The sequence below is a fragment of the Gorilla gorilla genome, chromosome 20 (genome assembly GCF_029281585.2).
Source record: "Gorilla gorilla gorilla isolate KB3781 chromosome 20, NHGRI_mGorGor1-v2.1_pri, whole genome shotgun sequence".
Taxonomy (NCBI): Eukaryota; Metazoa; Chordata; class Mammalia; order Primates; family Hominidae; genus Gorilla; species Gorilla gorilla.
The window spans coordinates 43,369,709-43,387,729 of NC_073244.2; the positions used below are offsets into that span (position 1 = coordinate 43,369,709).

General features: G+C 40.8%; 1 protein-coding gene across 2 annotated transcripts in view; it reads left to right on the forward strand.

The window, feature by feature from the left end:
* The first annotated feature begins 577 nt into the window (after positions 1-577).
* Positions 578-18,021, forward strand: part of ZNF507 (zinc finger protein 507) — a 37,512-nt gene continuing 20,068 nt past the window's right edge. The window contains exons 1-5 of one of the 2 annotated variants that reach the window (XM_055368883.2): positions 785-1,064; positions 2,223-2,316; positions 7,792-9,920; positions 11,561-11,678; positions 15,447-15,561. In XM_055368883.2, coding sequence (XP_055224858.1) covers positions 7,794-9,920; positions 11,561-11,678; positions 15,447-15,561 — 2,360 coding nt within the window. In that variant the 5' untranslated portion in view covers positions 785-1,064; positions 2,223-2,316; positions 7,792-7,793. Of the gene's footprint in view, positions 762-784; positions 1,065-2,222; positions 2,317-7,791; positions 9,921-11,560; positions 11,679-15,446; positions 15,562-18,021 lie in introns of those variants that run through there. The other variant, XM_019016538.4, reaches the window with a different exon arrangement.

Genomic DNA, 18,021 nt, shown 5'->3' on the forward strand with positions numbered 1-18,021 from the left:
CACATCCGAATGACAAACACCATCGTGCCCTCGGAGGGCTGAGCTTGTGTTACTGGGTCTGGTCCTACAAACCCTGAAAATCCTGAATCTCTCAAGCAAAGAGATTCCCCAGGGCCAGCTCTGGCCCTTAACAGGCACCCCTTAACGCCAAGCTGTGAATCTGGCTAGGACCTCTATATTTTAGCCAAGAACACCTTGAAATGTACAGTCCTACCAAAAGAACTAATACAAATCCAGAAGCACAAGGCTAAAGAAAAAAAAAAAAAACCCCAATGCCCATTGTTGAAAGCCAATTGTGGGGTGAGTGGGGTGATAAGGCTAGCCCACAGCGGATTTAGGCGACGTGGGGAGATGCCAAAGCGAGTACACGGTGACTTCTGAATCTAGACGTCTGGAAGGGGCCATGAGAGCCAGACAACTGGGCCCGAACCCCGCCCGGGAGCCAGGGTTTGCAAGGGGCTAAACCGGCTGAGGAGACTCCCTCTCGCGGGTCCAGCCTCGGCGGCCCGGGACGCCGGTAGGCGGGGCCTGAGCCTCGCCCCGCCCCCGCTGCCCGCCATTCGGGTCACCTGACCCACCCGCGGCTCACGTGATCCGGCCCCAGCGCCGCCATTTTGGAGCTCCGGATGAGGAGGGGGAAACTGGGGGAAAAGAGGGAAAAGAGCCGGGAGAGAGGTGGGCAAGGACGAGGGCGAGGGCACGGCCGGGTCCTGGCTGGCCAAACGAGGCTCGCGGAAGCAGCAGCCGCCGCCTGACCGCAGGTACCGCGCCCCGGGGCCGCCCCTCCGCCCGCTGTTAGCGCCGCCGCCGGCCATGTGCATCCTCCCCTCAGGCCTCTGCCGGCGCTCGCTTCCTCCTCAGCCGGCCGACCCCCGCCCGGTGCTAGCCACAAGCCCCAAGTTCCGCGTCCCGGTTCTGTCTTCTGTGCAGCAAGGCCTGCGGAGACTCCGGGCTTGCCCTGCAGCTGGGGGTGGGGGGAACCTGCTGCTCCCTGCATACTGTCACCAGCCCGGCCCGCCCGCAGGCGTTGCTTCCTTCTCCAGGCGTTGCTTCTTTCTGCAAATGTGAGATCGCTTAGGCCAGCCGGGATAGACCCAGCCACGATGTTCTCACAGCATCTTTCGATTAATTTTCTAAGCTCCCTCATTCCCGACCCATCACCTCAGTCCTTTAGCCAGTGCGTGGTGTAGAAAAAGCTACTACAGAAACGCAGCCCTGGTCTTCTGCATTTATTACCATCCTCTGGAGATAGAATGATGTCTCCAGAGATCACGGAGACCATCAGGGAAAGTTCCCACCTCTTAAGACCGGGGGGCATCGGAATGAATGGTTTGTGTAGAAGGCCGGGATGATTAATAAGGTGGCGGCCGCTTTCCCAACCCCCAAGGCGGTCTTTTTAAGTTTCTGCAGTGGGCTGTAATTTGCTATCAGTCTGCATCGCTCTTCTCAGGCAATTACTGGATTTATCACCTCTTTGAGTTTGCACTTTCTCCAGTACTCCGCTCTCACTCAGAGTATGGGTTGCATTATTGATTAAAAGAAAGCCTGGCCCTTCATTCCTTTACCTCACTAACTCGTTGAAAATTAACTTCAGGGGAGCCCTAAAGATGTTTTTTCTGCCCTGGCAGTGAGCTATTTTACTTAACCGTAATCGATAAGGTAGTTGCATTCTAGGTGAAACGAATAAGCATTTTTTTTTCTTTTAGATTTATTCCAGCCAGTATAAGAAACAGTGGCAAAGAAATGTAGGACCAGAGTAGGAAACTGCGTTAGAAGATATATAGGTCACACCACTGTGTCATATCTTTTTATGCTGTTTTTCTGCCTATTGTGCTTGGTTGCAGAATCACTCGTTAGATTGTATTTTTAGTTTAGATTAAAATAGCAATGTGCAATTTATTGTTCCATTCTCATTAGAAAACGTTGTCAGTAAAACCAATGGTTTTGAGTCCAGTACGTAAATTCTGAGGTAAAACAAAATACACAATTATTGGGAGAAGTTTCCAGAGCTATTTTTTCCTAACTTCTGCAAAATCCTCAAGTCGGCTTGTTAGATAAATTATTTAAATTTGCATTACGTAATAGGGTTGCATGAACATTCCTGTGAATTTCTTTTTACATGGAATATTGAGAAATTTTTCACTGCCAAAAAAAAATCATTACTTTGTTTCACCAAGAAAGAGAAATGTTTTGATACTATATACTTTCGTTCTTGGCCACAGCTGGATTTTGAAGATTGATCCAAGGGACTGTATTAATTTCAGGAATTGATTTGAAAGACACTGGCTCTGCCACTTAACAGCCATGTAACCTTGGGTAAGTCACTTAAACCACACTGAGTGTTTCCTTATTTATAAGATTGTATAACACCCACCTAGCCTGTCCTAAAGAGTTATGAGGATCAGATACCACTAACATGTTTGATAGAGCCTAGCTGTAAGGAGCTGTTACTCTTTTCAGTATTGATATTTTGTACATTTTTATTCTCATTGAGAATCAAGATGAAAATTGGTGTATTAGAGAAAGCATGGTTTTAGAGTGAGATTGGCCTGGATTCCTGTTCTTAAACCAGTTACCACTTTGTGTCTGTGAGTCTCAGGTTCCTCATCTGCAAAAAAAAAAAAAAATACACAAAATTTGAGTATTACACAAAATCTACAGAGGCATTACTCCCTAGACTTGCACCTCATGGGCAAGGATTTCCTCAGTCATTTTTGTAGTCTCCAGCATTCTGGTTGGCACATTATAGGTGCTCAATAAATGACAGTAAATCTGAATATTGGTTAATGTTAGTTAGACCTTATGTCTTCATTGCAGCTGCCAAATTAGAATATTCTCTCAGGCTATGTGCCAACTAAGAAACTCTAGACTATGAAACTCCATATACTTGTGATATTTATACTCATTTTTTTCTTAGTGGTAATTAATAATTACCTTGGGCTCAGAAGATTTTAAATCAGATAAATTGTAGCCAATATAGTGAGGTAAATCTATAAATAATGTGTAAGCAGTTTCCAGGTAACTTTATAGACAGTTTATAATTCAGGGACCTGAAAGTTCATCTAGCTTCACCCTCTTGTTTTACATCTGAGCAATCTAAAACTCACAGAGACAGTGACTTGCCTAAGGTCACACAGCTAATTGAGGGCACTTTAGGGGAGGGACCCTTGAGCTTATGTCCCCTGCCTTCTTTTGGCTGGAGCAAAATAAATTTCTCATATTTTAGAATTACAATAATCTGGAAGAATGGGGAATTTATTGGCCATTACTTCTATAGCACAATTTTTTTTTTTTTCCCATTTTGGAAAAAACAAATTCTTGTTCTGAAAGAGAAGGTTATTTTGTATCATATTGTACTGTTCTTCATATAAACACAGAAAATTACAGCCTTTACTCCAGGCCCACATGAATTGTTCAACTTGATTTTACTCATGATGACCATACTACTGTAACTATAAAGAACTAATTAGATACCCAAATAACCAAATAGCAAATTATAAGGAAATAAAGACAACTGAAATAATTTGGCTCCTAACTTTTTGTGAGAAAGATATTAATTAGAAGCATTTGCCTGTGGAATACTGTTGTCAAGGAAAGATTTGAGAGAGTTGGTGGAAAGGGTTATAGAACTTTTCTGGTTTGGGATACAACTTTTGTTTATTACTTATTTATTGGTAACAATTTGATATATTTAATGTTGTTATGTCTAAATATTCCAAACAAGAAATCTCCTGTTTTGCTAATGCCTGTCGTCTTCTTTCCTCCTGGTGAACTTCCCTATTCAGCCATATCGATCTTTTCAGTCACCCCCAGATAGCATGCTTATTCTTACTTCTAAAAATATAGTCATGTCATGGCTGCTTTTCTGGTCACTGCTACCCTTGTGTCAACTTGTATCAGCAGTATTCCAAGGAAGCAAATGGCACGTTGAAATGAGGATAATTCAAGGAAGGTATATTTACAAAGATATTAGTAATAAAGGTGTTGGACTTCAATAAGCAAACCACAGCATAATGCAGTTATCTGGAGCTAGCAGCACCAGGAGAGGGAGAGGTATCAGAATCAGAAGAAGGGTCTTGGAGAGCAGCCTACCTGGAAAGAAATAGCCTTCTATTGAGGAATACAACCAATCCAAGGTGACCTAGAGGTAGAGAACCAGGACGATGAATATTCTGATCTCACTCTGCTACCTCCCTCTGATCTGTCATGGTTCTTCATTGGCTGACCTCAACCAGAAGGCAGAGGACAGGGGAGCCTAGTGATGTAATCCCTCTGACAGAGAGCAGAATGGAAAGGAGGATACAGTGAGCCTAGAGGGCAAATGGATGATGTCTGGCATGCTGCCCATCCTTTGGGAACCAGTGGACATCTTACCTCTCCATGAAGCTTTTGCTTACCTTGCTAGCCCAAAGGAGCTCTTCAGTCTCTTTCAGGATTTAGTCATTGACTGTTGCCTTTTATTTTACCTTGTGTACCATTGCATTGTTTAAATGCTGTTACTTTTTAACTTCCAAATGTTTGCCTTATCCACTCAACTCAGTTTTAAACTACAAGTATTAAGAATTTAAAATTTTTCCTGATACTTTGCCTTGCGCCTTGCACATAACAATTTGTTTGTTACACACACACACATATTTGTATTTCTGCATTAGTGGTCTAAATAAAATTTCTGTGATTCTAAGGAATCAAGAAATTTGAAGAATTGGCCTTAAGGTAACTTCCCCTCTGTGTATACTTTATTATGATCTGTTTAGCCTTTTTATTATGAAAAATGTTAAACATTTACATAAGTAGAAAGAACAGTGAATTCCTAGGTACTCATCATGCAACTTCAATTACAGAATTAGTCATTCTGTCTTTATTCTCATCCTATCCACCCCACCACTGCAGTATCACCAAGGTAATTGTTTTAAAGCTGTGTTTACACTGATCTCTTGGAGGCCAAGGAGAGTATGCAGATTGTCATAGTTTATGTTGTCATCACTATTGAGCCACTGACATTGTATGTATACTCCTTATTTCATCTCTTTTGTTCAGATTTGCTTCACTTGACACACAATCTCATATATATGTATTTCTGCATTAGTGGTCTAAGTAACATTTTTGTGAAAATTGAAAGAGTTGGCCTTACAGTAACTTCCCCTCTGTGTATACTGTATTATCAGCTGTTTATCTAACCTTTTTTTTTTTTTTTAACACAGACTTGTTTTTATGAGATTAACGTGTGCATTGATTTTGCATGGGGACCCAAACTGGTTTTTCAGGTGTTTCCTGACGTATTTTATGTTGTCATATCTGTTTTATAGCTGCCATTACTGTACTTATCCCCAAATGTATGCAGCCTTTAAAATGAGATACTTACATAAATGTTCAGGGAAAATTGGAGCATCTGCTGCAAATTTCCATTAGCTCTTAATGCCTGAGCAGACACAGCTTCAAAAATCTGAATGTTTTGTTAGATTCTTTTGTATTAGTCTTTTTCTTGAGTTAAGATGAACTCCTCCTTCTCTTCATTTCACTTTCTTTTTAAGGTACACACTGAAATATCCACGGGGAGCAATTTGCACTGGTCTGTGTCACTTCTTTTATTAAGTAGAAGAAAGATAACATAAGTCACCTTTGTAACCCTATGGGTGTGCAAAGTCTCTTGAACAAACATTCACTTGTTAACCTCCAGATGATCAGTCAGCCTACATGGGTGTTACATTTCATGGGGAAGGAGACCTTAGATCTACAGCAGAGAGCCGTATCGTGTTCAGGAGGATTCCTATTATTAAACTTATTATTTAATCAATTTGCATTTAACCATTGAACTGACAGACATAAGGCCTTAAGTTAATCACCTTAAAGGGAAATCAGTAGTCACATGAAGAGCCACAGCTCCTCTTGGCCTAAAAATGTGGAATTCTAAGACAGTAAAGCGACTTAGGAAGTCACAAAAGGGTTTTTCTAAGGAAACAAATTGTTCCCCCATTGGTCTCCTCTTTAATGACTTACAGCTGAGCGTAGAGATCTAAAAAGACTTTTGTTCCTTCTACCTGAGAAAGATGAAACAGAACTAGTCTTTTGAGAGATTGTTTAAGGGAGAGTGGCTGAAGGACCACGAGCCTTTGGGAGCCAGGGTAGCTGTCATTGTTGGAATGGCCATGGAATGCATGTGAGGGCAGTTAGAGACAGCTAGTAGCCAAGAGAAAAAAAGCTGATGCCATAGGGCAGAGTATTATTAGGAAGAAGGGAAGAAATAGTACTGAAGAAGCCAAGAGTAAAGTGTTTGCATTTTTGCCTGATGTGGACCTAGATCTAGAAAGCTGGCTTGCCAGAAGGAGTAGAAAATCAGGAAGAAAAGCCATAGCTGCTGCCCAGAGTTGTGGGCGACCTGGCACTGAAGCTGGTCAGCTGTGTGTGTGTGTGTGTGTGCGCGCGCGCGTGTGTGTGTGTGTGCGCGCGCGCATGTGGAGCGGGGGGCGGGGCCTGGTGTGTGTGTGTGGCGCGGGGGGGGGGCGGGGCCTGGCAGGACATTAGGTATCATCTTGGCAGGGGCTGAAGGGCCCTTATATGTTGATTCAACCATGCGGGGAAGAACAGCCATGATTCACCACCTAAAATAAGAATTCAGAGCCTGGGACTGAAGTTTAAGAATAGTGTGGTCTTTGGTCTATAGCTAGTGCCACTAAAAATTTTGTTGGCATTTATTGAATGTTGTGAGTAAGATTCCAGAATGCACCTAAAATGTGGAAAAACAAAACTTGTTGCTGGAAAAAAGCCTAAACTTAAAAATGTGATCCAAGTCAACAAATTAATCTCACTTTAAGCCAAAGGAAATGTTTGAAATGAAAGTACTGCCAGGAAATAGAGTATTCTAGACTTAGGCAGAAAGATTTATGGGTATTTTATGTTTAGTGACTTCGTCAGCCATAATGCATTATTAGAACGAACAGATAACCTCTTCTAAGGACTCTGTTCATATCTGGAACTGAAACACAACTGGGATATCAATTTTTTCCTTCTCTGATGTCCCTTACCCTTTCAGGAAAAAAAAAAAAACCATATATGTGGATATGAGTAATAGTTGACCACTAATATGACCTCTAAAAAAAAACCACAACATAGTTTGTGGTTTATCTTCAGGAAGATAAAGGAAGTAAAAGTAGGAACTAGATCATTGCGTTTATTTAATTTCATTTATATAGTACTTTCCCAAATTCAGTATGCCCTGTACAAACTACATGACTATAGTTTCACAATTTCAAAGATTTGGGGAGAAAAAAACAAATTTGTGATTTTAGTAATAAAACTGCAGCTATATTTGGTATAAGAAATACTCTCAAGAATTGTATCAGTCATTGGCTTTACAGAGTGATGTTTCACAGTAACTGGAGGGGCTTCACATGCCTTGAGAATGGCTGTGCTCCTTTAATCAAGGAATAGGAGTCTTTTTTTTTCTTTCTTTCTTGGCATTGTGCAAAAGGGAGGGAGTACTTTTGGTCCTGCTGGATGCTGAAGGCAAAGAAAGTGAAGAAAAATGGAGAAAAAGATCATCATTTCCGAAGAAATAAGTGATAGAGGGGAGTATCTTCATCATTAGTCTTGATAGAAGATTGCATTCTAAAGAGAAATTCTAACCAATTTAAATCTATACTGGGGATCGCCAGGTGTGTGGACATGGAGCTTCCAGCTTAGAAAATACTTAGATGAGATTACAGACACTAACATTCTCTTATATTTTCTAAATTACATGCCTGTAATTATCCTGTAACCTGGTATTTTTCTGTTTTACATTATCCTTTTTAGATATGGAAGAAAGTAGCAGTGTTGCCATGTTGGTGCCAGATATTGGGGAACAGGAAGCTATACTGACTGCTGAAAGTATCATCAGTCCTTCATTGGAAATTGATGAACAAAGAAAAACTAAACCAGATCCATTAATCCATGTTATCCAGAAGTTAAGCAAGATAGTGGAAAATGAAAAGTCACAAAAATGTCTTTTAATTGGGAAGAAACGCCCACGTTCAAGTGCTGCAACACACTCTCTTGAAACCCAAGAACTTTGTGAGATTCCAGCTAAAGTAACCCAGTCACCTGCTGCTGATACTAGAAGGGCTGAGATGTCACAAACAAATTTTACCCCTGACACTCTTGCCCAGAATGAAGGGAAGGCTATGTCTTATCAGTGTAGCCTTTGTAAGTTTCTATCATCATCCTTTTCCGTGTTAAAAGATCATATTAAGCAGCATGGTCAGCAAAATGAAGTGATACTGATGTGCTCAGAGTGCCATATTACATCTAGAAGCCAGGAGGAACTTGAAGCCCACGTGGTGAATGACCATGACAATGATGCCAATATCCACACCCAATCCAAAGCCCAACAGTGCGTAAGCCCCTCCAGCTCTTTGTGTGGGAAAACCACAGAAAGAAATGAAACCATTCCAGATATCCCAGTAAGTGTGGACAATCTACAGACTCATACTGTCCAAACTGCATCTGTGGCAGAAATGGGTAGGAGGAAATGGTATGCATACGAACAGTACGGCATGTATCGATGCTTGTTTTGTAGTTATACTTGTGGCCAGCAGAGAATGTTGAAAACACACGCTTGGAAACATGCTGGGGAGGTTGATTGCTCCTATCCAATCTTTGAAAATGAAAATGAACCCCTAGGCCTGCTGGATTCTTCAGCAGCTGCTGCGCCTGGTGGGGTCGATGCAGTGGTCATTGCTATTGGAGACAGTGAACTGAGTATCCACAATGGGCCATCAGTGCAAGTGCAGATTTGCAGCTCAGAACAGTTATCATCTTCATCTCCTTTAGAACAGAGTGCAGAAAGAGGAGTACACCTAAGTCAGTCAGTTACCCTGGACCCCAATGAGGAAGAAATGCTAGAAGTGATTTCTGATGCAGAGGAGAATCTGATTCCTGATAGCCTGCTTACATCAGCACAGAAAATCATCAGCAGCAGCCCCAATAAAAAAGGGCATGTTAACGTGATAGTGGAGCGATTGCCAAGTGCTGAAGAAACCCTTTCACAGAAGCGCTTCCTCATGAACACTGAAATGGAAGAAGGGAAGGACCTGAGCCCGACAGAAGCTCAGATTGGGCGCGAAGGAATGGATGATGTTTATCGTGCTGATAAATGTACTGTTGATATTGGGGGATTGATCATAGGCTGGAGCAGTTCAGAGAAGAAAGATGAGTTAATGAATAAAGGCCTGGCTACTGATGAGAATGCCCCACCAGGCCGGAGAAGGACAAATTCTGAGTCTCTTCGATTACACTCATTAGCTGCAGAAGCCCTTGTCACAATGCCTATAAGAGCCGCAGAGTTGACAAGAGCCAACCTGGGGCACTATGGAGATATAAACCTTTTAGATCCAGATACTAGTCAAAGGCAAGTAGATAGTACATTGGCAGCATACTCAAAAATGATGTCGCCACTTAAAAACTCTTCAGATGGATTAACTAGTCTTAACCAAAGCAACTCCACCTTGGTAGCACTCCCAGAGGGTAGGCAGGAATTGTCAGATGGGCAGGTTAAGACAGGCATCAGCATGTCCTTACTCACCGTCATTGAAAAATTGAGAGAAAGGACAGACCAAAACGCTTCAGACGATGACATTTTGAAAGAGTTGCAGGACAACGCCCAGTGCCAACCCAACAGCGATACAAGTTTGTCCGGAAACAATGTGGTGGAATACATCCCCAATGCTGAGCGACCCTACCGTTGCCGCCTGTGTCACTACACAAGTGGCAACAAGGGCTACATCAAGCAGCACTTACGAGTCCATCGACAGAGACAGCCTTATCAGTGTCCTATCTGCGAGCACATAGCGGACAACAGCAAAGATTTGGAGAGTCACATGATCCACCACTGTAAGACAAGAATATACCAGTGCAAGCAGTGTGAAGAATCCTTCCATTATAAGGTAAGCATTGGTTCAGGAAGTCTTTCAGAGGACCTTCGCATCTTAGAGTGAGAAGGGAACTTTGTAGATCTAGTCCAATCACCCATTTTATAGATAAGGAAACTGGGTCCCAGAAAAGTTTGATAAGTTGCCCAAGGGGATCCCAACTTACCAGTATTAAAGTTGGGACTGTTCAGAATTTCTGCTGTAGAATCCTTTTCCCTGCCTGCTGCCTCCTTAACAGCCTCTGTGTTTTAGTGTGTATAGTTTAAAGTGTTGATTTTCTGTTGCAAGAGAATTATAGGGAGTGTATAGTGGATTGACATACGTTTGACTTAAACAAATTTAACCGTACATCATCACAACAAAAAAATACATATTTTTCATCTTATATGGCCCCAGAATGCCAGGCATTCAGTTCAGCTTCTACATAACCAACAGTGATGTGTATCATTGCAGAAGGAAAAATGGGCTATGGTGGACCTATTAAAAGGTTCTGTCATGGAAATAGAGCCATGTGTGTCGTGTTTTATGGGCAGGGTAAAGAACTTTCAAGAGTTATTTTGACTGTCTGATTTTTATCTTAAGTGCTGACCTTATCAAAACCAATATCCTGTATGAAGTGCTATTCTTTTATAAAGGAAACTTGTTGAATCATTGGTTTAGAACTTTTCTTCAGTGGGCCAGGTGACTCCTTGAAAATGTATTACAAATGTTATCCTAAGGGCTAACTAGGAGGTAGACTTTTTCCCTCAGATTACCGAGAGCTGGGGTCTAGCTGTGGTAAAAAGGTCACAGGAGGGAGGCCGAGGCGGGCAGATCATGAGGTCAGGAGATTGAGACCATCCTGGCTAACACTGTGAAACCCTGTCTGCTAAAAATACAAAAACTTAGCTGGGTGTGGTGGTGGGCACCTGTAGTCCCAGCTACTCGGGAGGCTAAGGAAGGAGAATGGCCTGAACCTGGGAGGCGGAGCTTGCAGTGAGCCAAGATCATGCCGCTGCACTCCAGCCTGGGCAACAGAGCGAGACTCCATCTCAAAAAAAAAAAAAAGGTAACAGGAATAAGAAAGCCCTTGAGTCTGAGGTTCACTGCTTCTCAGATTACACTCATGAAATTCCAAGTAGGACGTCCACATAGGCTGCAAAGACAAGTTCCTGAAGTCTCCAGGAGTTTCTTTTGCTACTGAGCTCTTGATTCATGGGAATGGAAGTAGAGGAGACAGGATGTCCTTGGAGGAGCACTTCCAGTTAGATCTCTTACACATTTAGATATTTCAATGAAAAATTAGGAGTCTGGCGATTACTGATTGGATTTTTTTTTGTGAAGTTGCATTATTCTGAACACTCTGCTCGTTCCTCCTCTGGGCCTACCAGTGTTTCAGTAAATACGGACACGCCCTGTGTAATCACCTAAGAAAATGGTGACTTCCTTTCAGAGAATATGAAGAGGAACTGTCCGTTGAATGTGATTATGATTTGCTAATGTACTTCTTTCTATAAATTGTCAAATGTGTCAAATGATCCTTTAGCAGACTTGATTTTAAAATATGGTAATTCGTTGTACTAGGCCATGAAAGCAATGAACCTGTTGTTCTACAGCCTCCTAAGAGTTGGACATGTATATTTATTGAAAATTACATATTTCTTTCCACTTTTTAGAGTCAATTGAGGAACCATGAGAGAGAACAGCACAGTCTTCCAGATACCTTGTCAATAGCAACTTCTAATGAGCCAAGAATTTCCAGTGATACAGCTGATGGAAAATGTGTCCAGGAAGGTATCTATGTATTTTGTTATGCAGGCTGCAGTGACTCGCACATGACATAAAAGTGCCCTTAGTTGTCATGGTTGGTTATTTTCAGGGCAAAAGCCTATATTCTCCTCCATTTTTGTACCATGGATGTGAGTGAATCTGATCTCTGTTTCTGAGGAAATGCCGAGTACTGAATGAAGCAGATGATTACTAGGTCCTAGGTGAGAAGCCCTAGATAGTAAGGATTCATCTTCAGTTGAAACTTAAGAGCCCCTTAGAAGGTGATGTACCAGCAAGCCAGAAAAGCAAGCCAGAAAAGCTACAACATGGAAAACAGGCCTCCCCTCCCTCTGTCGGCACCAGTTGACCTACTGAGAACAGAGCTTTTGCAGACGGTAGGCCCCCACCCCAAACTTTAACTGGGGCTCCCCACTGTGATCTTATTCTTACCCAAGTATGACTGCCAGATTTCATCTGCATTATTAAAAAAAAACACACACACACAGACACACAAGATCTTTTTATGTACTAGTTAAGTAGCAGTCAACCGAGTTTCTGGTAATAAGAATATTAGAATCAAAAGATTTAATTAGAGCTCCATGAAAAGGCGGATGCCACATCCGGAGAATTAAGGATAAAGTGTACTAAGCTGTGCCGCTTTGGTTCAGCTCACTTAAATTGATATACTTTAAATGTCTCCAGTGTGGCACATAATGTTTATGGGAGATAAAACATATTGGGGTGACTTTCCTTTTTAGATTTGCTAAGAATTAAAGTTAGAAACGACTACAGAGTGAAATGTTTTACCATAATGTTTCATTAAATTATACCCAGAAAGCATAACTGATTCTAGAATGCTTCTGAAAGAACTGATTTTGACACCACTGTAGCACCAAAATTCTCATGTCAAACAGATGTCATCCCTGTAAAACTCTCCGAAACAAAAGGAGTTTATGCTATAGCATCTGTTTCTGCAGTAGATGGCTGAGCTAAAACAGTTTTGTTTCCTTTTTACAAAATAGCCCTAAATGCCTCCTTTTATTTTAATTCATTATGTTTCCATATCCCCTTTAAAGGAGACATTAAAACGTCTGATATGATTGGACCATAAATCCCTAATGAAGGGATGAAGTAAATACTACTCAGTAGCACCACCTGCAGTTAATATCAGTGTTGGAAGATGTCTTTTTTAGCACCATCCTAAAAAGCAAACATTTCAAACTGTCCAAATGAGTTAACATTAAAATTCACAATTTTAATAAAAAGATTAAAGTGTCGGCTCAAAATTAAAATAACCACTTCAGACTTTACAGTAGTAATGTATGTTTACTAGATTTTATGTTGCAGCATCTTTTCTTTGTGGCTCATGCTTTTTTTTTTAGGGTTACATGCATGGATTTTTAAATTGCCTGCCATGCCTCTTTTCCTCCACCTGGCTCCATTTGCTTTTTTCTCTCAGTACTGTAGCAGTTCAAATGGCTGCATACTTATACCTGGATGGGTACTTTATTAACTCAATATTAGATATTTTGAAATCTGGTTGTCAGGCCAAAGAAAAAATTTTTAGCTCACAAATAAGGTAATAATAATTCATGCTTTGTTAAAACTTCTTTACCTATTTAGTAAACTTGTTAAACAAGAAGAGAGATTTGTGCCTCTCTGATCCTCAGTCTCTGCCATTCAGATAGCACAGATACCTTAGGGCATGTTTCAGCTTAACATTTGCTTGGCCGAAAGGCATGGCCTGCCTGTCTTGAGCTAGATACTGTGCTAGGTGCTGGGAGTACAGTGAAAGGCATCACTGCCCTTCAGGAATCCAACTCAGTGAAGAAGACAGAACGAGGCTGATGGGTATGTCAGCAGATACCGCAGGAGCTCAAATAGAGCCGCAAGCAAAGCCCTTTCGTATGGTGTTACTCCATGAAACCTAATTAAATTGTTTTTTATTGGAAACCTATAATTTGCCAAGCGCTGGGGATTCAGTCTAAACAAAACAAGCAGATCCTTATCCTCAGGGAATAGACAGCTTAGTGACAGGGCAGAGATTTTATCCAGACATGCAGGTAAAGTACAGACTTTGCTAAGGGAAAAATATAGGACTTATTAAACTATGCTGTGAGGTTCTAGCATTTCCAATTTGTAGATGAGAAAACTGAGACTTCAAGAGGCAAAATAATTTACCCATGATCATACTGGTAGAAAGTGGCAGAGCGAGGACTAAGCCCAAGTTTTTGAACTTTAAATCCAATATTCTTTCCATTGGAAACAGTTGCTTGAAGTAGCACAGGCTCTCATTCTGTGCTATATTAAGTTTTTCCATCTGTCAGTTTTATTAGTTGTCATTGATCTGTAATATTTCTCACACAAAACCATTATCCAATATTTCACACTTCATTTTTTAGGGTTTTTTTAAAACTGTATTTGGAACAGTGCCATTTATAATCAAGTCCAAGTTTTTAACCTACCAATTAAGAGCAATACTTAGATTATAATTATGATTAGTGTGTATATTAACGTTATAGATTTATACCAGGAAATTAGGACATTTTGTTCTGCCTGGCAGTAGTTATTAGCAAAAGAAAATTTCAATTTTAGAAACCGTAAATTTAACTTAAGGATTTTCTTTGTTGAAATTTCAGTGTGGGTTTTCCTTTGTATAATACCACGGATTTTACTTTTATGCAGTGTATACAGGTGTTCTACCTAAGCTTTCTTCCTGCCAAGAGACACACAGTTCTTCCTGCTCTGCCTTTTTCATGAGCTTCCATGCTTGCATTGTTTCTGAATATAAAGCAGAGTGTGAATAGCCTGTGGACTGTATGCTGACAGACAAGTACATGAAGCGTTGAATATCTTCAAGAAATCGTTTTATATGATCAAGTCACTCAACTCGTGTTGACATAAGCTTACCCCAACTTGAATTACTCAGCCCTGTTGTTGCAGAGTGAGTTTAGTAACATGGCTTCTTTTCGTTGGATCCATGTCTCCTGCGTTTCGGAGAGCTGCATATTCATGTCAGTCATAACCTTTGTCCCTGTAACCTGTCAGTTAACTAGAAAGAATTATACATTGCATAGCACTTAAAAATTTGCGGCTGCTTTTCCTTTCTTGTTGCATTGGTAGCTGACGTTTAGTGGTAAACAAAGAAAATGCACTGGGTGAAAAGGCCTTAGGCTTTTTTTTTGTAGGCGGAGAGTGGGGGAGAGATCTCTTGCTCTGTTGCCCAGGCTGGTCTCCAGCTCCTGGCCTCAGGCAGTCCCCCCACCTCAGCCTCCCAGAGTGCTAGGATTATGGGCATGAGCCACCACACCCAGCCAGGCTTTTTATATTGAGTTGGTTATATATGCTTCATAGCCACACTTTATAATATTGGAGTATAGTATTAAATTACAGCTTGTTGGCAAGTCAGTGTTTCTGTAAGACAGTATATCCAATATTGGTTAGAGTAACACCTATTTGGTGATACAGATCAACAGGGTGTCCCTGATTAATTTAGCTCCTACATAGCCAGAAGCAAGTTCATTATGATTTAGAATATTGTACATGGTTATGCAGAAATCATCCCAACCTATCTGTGTTTATAGGTCAGATGATGTTCAGTTTATATCTGCTGATAGTGTATATGCAGGAAAACCTATAAAACCACTTCAGACTTGTTAAAACAGTGAGAAAGCCGTGATTGAAATATTAATACAACTGTGTGGTATAAATTTTCATTTACAATGGAATGTAAATGCTGTCATTTGAATCTTGTCAAAGCTTGCTACTAAAACTCTGAAATACCTTGTCTAGGGAATAAGTCTTCAGTCCAGAAACAGTATAGATGTGATGTGTGTGATTATACAAGTACAACATATGTTGGTGTCAGAAACCACAGGCGAATCCATAACTCTGATAAGCCGTACAGGTAAGTGTTATGATTCTAGAATTTTAATGTTTGTATTAAAATATTTTATAGTAAAGAAATAAAATGAAATAAAAATGTATAGCACTTATTGAAACACAGGTTAAGAAGTAAGAAATTTTCACTAATTGGTTTTATATTTTGTTGTTTTATATATTTACTTATTTATTTTTTGAGTCAGTGTCTTGCTGTATTGCCCAGGCTGGAGTGCAGTGGTATGATCACAGCTCACTGCAGCCTTGAACTCCTGGCCTCAAGGGATCCTCCCACATCAGCCTCCCAAAGTGCTGGGATTGCAGGCGTGAGCCACTGCACCTGGCTGGTTTTATAAGTCTTGTTTGGTTTGTTAAGATGTGAACTTTAAGCTTGAATCTTAGGACAGTAGGCATTTTGTCTAGTTGATATATAGGAAATTGTCTTTATCTGTCAATTTTATGTTTTCATTTCATATGGGTATAAATTTCATAGCAATTTTCAATGCCTTAGAGTTCATTTCAGTAATTTGGCAGTAAGGTACTCAGTATTCAGCAAAAGATCCTTAAAACTTAAAGGCAATAAAATTTTCTATGAAAGAGTCCATTTTTCAAAATTAAGCTAGTATGTGTAGAATAAGTCATTTAATTTCGTTACTTGATTTTTCCCAAAAGCAAATTCAGATATATATTTCAGAAAATATAGGCATTCTCAGTGATAGTGCTAGGCAATGGGCATGAACTTTCACCCCCTTGTCAAAACTTAGCAGGTTTAACTCTCTCCCCAGATTCTGTAGATACGATACAAGTGAGTGTGGGAAAGTTATTGTATTAATCTCAATGAAAACCTGACAGATTGTGCCATAAAAGGTCATTGTTTAATCCCAAAGTGTGGTGATCTGTGTATGGTTTCGAATATTTAATATGTGCTTAATTGCAAACCAGCAGACTTACTTATAATCACTCTTCAGACAGTACATCTGTTTGCAGAGTCTTAAAACTCTGTGGAAGGTGTTTGACCTTGCCTCAGTCCTCCTCAGTGTCTTCCTTCCTTCCTTCCTTCTTTCCTTCCTTCCATCCTTTCCTTCCTTTCCTTCCTTTCCTTTCCTTCCCTCCCTCCCTGTCTCCCTCCCTCTTTCCTTCCTTCCTTTCCTTCCTTCCTTTCCTTTCTTCCTTTCGTTTCTTCCTTTCCTTCCTTCCTTTCCTTCCTTTCCTTTCCCTCCCTCCCTCCCTCCCTCCTTCCTTCCTTCCTTCCTTTTTTTCTTTGACAGAGTCTCGCTCTGTCATCACCCAGGCTGGAGTGCAGTGGCATGATCTCACCTCACAGCAACCTCCGCCTCCCGGGTTTAAGTGATTCTCATGCCTCAGCCTCCCGCGTAGCTGGGACCACAGGCATGTGCCATGATTAGCTAATTAGAGACGGGGTTTCGCCATGTCTTGAACTCCTGGCCTCAAGTGTCCGCCCACCTTGGCCTCCCAAAGTGCTGGGATTACATGGTTACACCATGTCCAATAAGTCTATTTAATAGGTGGGACTGAGTATATTTACATTCGTGATTTATACTGGGAAATGTTTAGGAGAATGTGATGGAAACAGGGAACACTAGTTTACCTGATAGGAGGAGAAAGCTTTGCCTTTATATTTTTGGTATCCTTGAATTTAGACATACCGTGCCAGATTCATGTGATTTAAGTAAGAAGAAAATAACATTTCTCCGGATCCAGAATTAGATTGTTCTTTCATTCATGGAGAAATACTTATTGAGCAAATATTATGCTTCAGGGGCCGTGCTAGATTCTTGGACTACAGTCATAACAAAACAGACGTCATCTTTGCTGTCATGGAACTTGTAGACAAACAATAAGGAAGTAAACCCTCAAATACTTAGGAAAAAGGTTAGCGATTCTAGTTCTGTTGAAGGTTTTACATCTGCTTTATTAGATCAGTCTTGCAGCTTAAAGATTCATTTTGATAGCTGTCAGTGTCTCAGGGATGTTTTCTTGTGTTCTTAAAATATTCACAGATTCATAGGATTCATTGCAGTTGTCCTAGGGTCTTCCTACCAACGGGCAACATCCCGTGAGCATCCTCTTTGTGTAACATCAGAGAACTCTCAGTCTGTTATTTTTCAAATTTATTCACACTGCACTTTGTCACTGGGTTTGGTGTGGTTATGCCTTAGAAACAATTTTGTCATATCTCCCTCTTTGTACTTATTATCAGTTTTTCCTCGTAAGTCTTATTTTCTAATGTCATGGCTCTCCTTTTAACCTTCTTTAAATACTCACCATCCTTTGCCTTCATGAGATTTCTGGTCGCAGAGCATTACGGATTAACATGTTCTATTCCAGGATATTTCTAGGACTTTCTCCTCGTTGTCCTATACTGTGTGCCTTAAGCGGAGCTGGTAGCGTAGCCTTTGTAATGTCTGACTTAATTCAAGGATCACAGGAGTTTCTCTGGCTCATTTCATGTCTGCTTCATTCAGTT